Source organism: Nestor notabilis, unplaced genomic scaffold, assembly GCF_000696875.1.
Source record: "Nestor notabilis isolate BGI_N333 unplaced genomic scaffold, ASM69687v1 scaffold28030, whole genome shotgun sequence".
Classification (NCBI taxonomy): Eukaryota; Metazoa; Chordata; class Aves; order Psittaciformes; family Psittacidae; genus Nestor; species Nestor notabilis.
This window is the reverse complement of record NW_009911107.1, coordinates 3,521-3,915: the sequence shown is the minus strand read 5'-3', so window position 1 is coordinate 3,915 and position 395 is coordinate 3,521. Positions and strand designations below refer to the sequence as shown.

General features: G+C 62.8%; 1 protein-coding gene across 1 annotated transcript in view; it reads left to right on the top strand.

The window, feature by feature from the left end:
- The window catches only part of CEP131 (centrosomal protein 131kDa), a gene marked incomplete at both ends in the record, with an annotated part of 5,923 nt that overhangs the window by 2,083 nt on the left and 3,445 nt on the right, over positions 1-395 (top strand). The window contains 1 exon segment of the mRNA XM_010013150.1: positions 57-274. Within this exon segment, the coding sequence (XP_010011452.1) occupies positions 57-274 (218 nt within the window).

Genomic DNA, 395 nt, shown 5'->3' with positions numbered 1-395 from the left:
CCTCTTCTCCCGAGCCTTCGTCCGGGTGCTCATTGGGAGCCGTGTCTGCCCAGCAGGAGCCCAGCTCCAATTCCCTGACTGCGGATAACCTGGAGAAGTTTGGGAAGCTGAACCACTCCCCGGGGGTCCCCGAGGATGGGGCCCTGCTCTCGGAGGCCAAGCTCCAAAGCATCATCAGCTTCCTGGATGAGATGGAGAAGTCGGAGCAGGAGAGGCCCAGGTCGGCTGCCTCGGCCACGCAGCGGGAGGTGAGCACTGAAGCAAGAGCCCATCTGTGTTGGATGGTGGTCAGGACCCTGGTGGGGGGGATCTCCTGCCTCCTAGTCCTGGTTCCAGATGGTCCCCACCATGTTTTAATCCCTTTGTTCGCTGTGGAAGGGGGTCCCCGCGCCGGG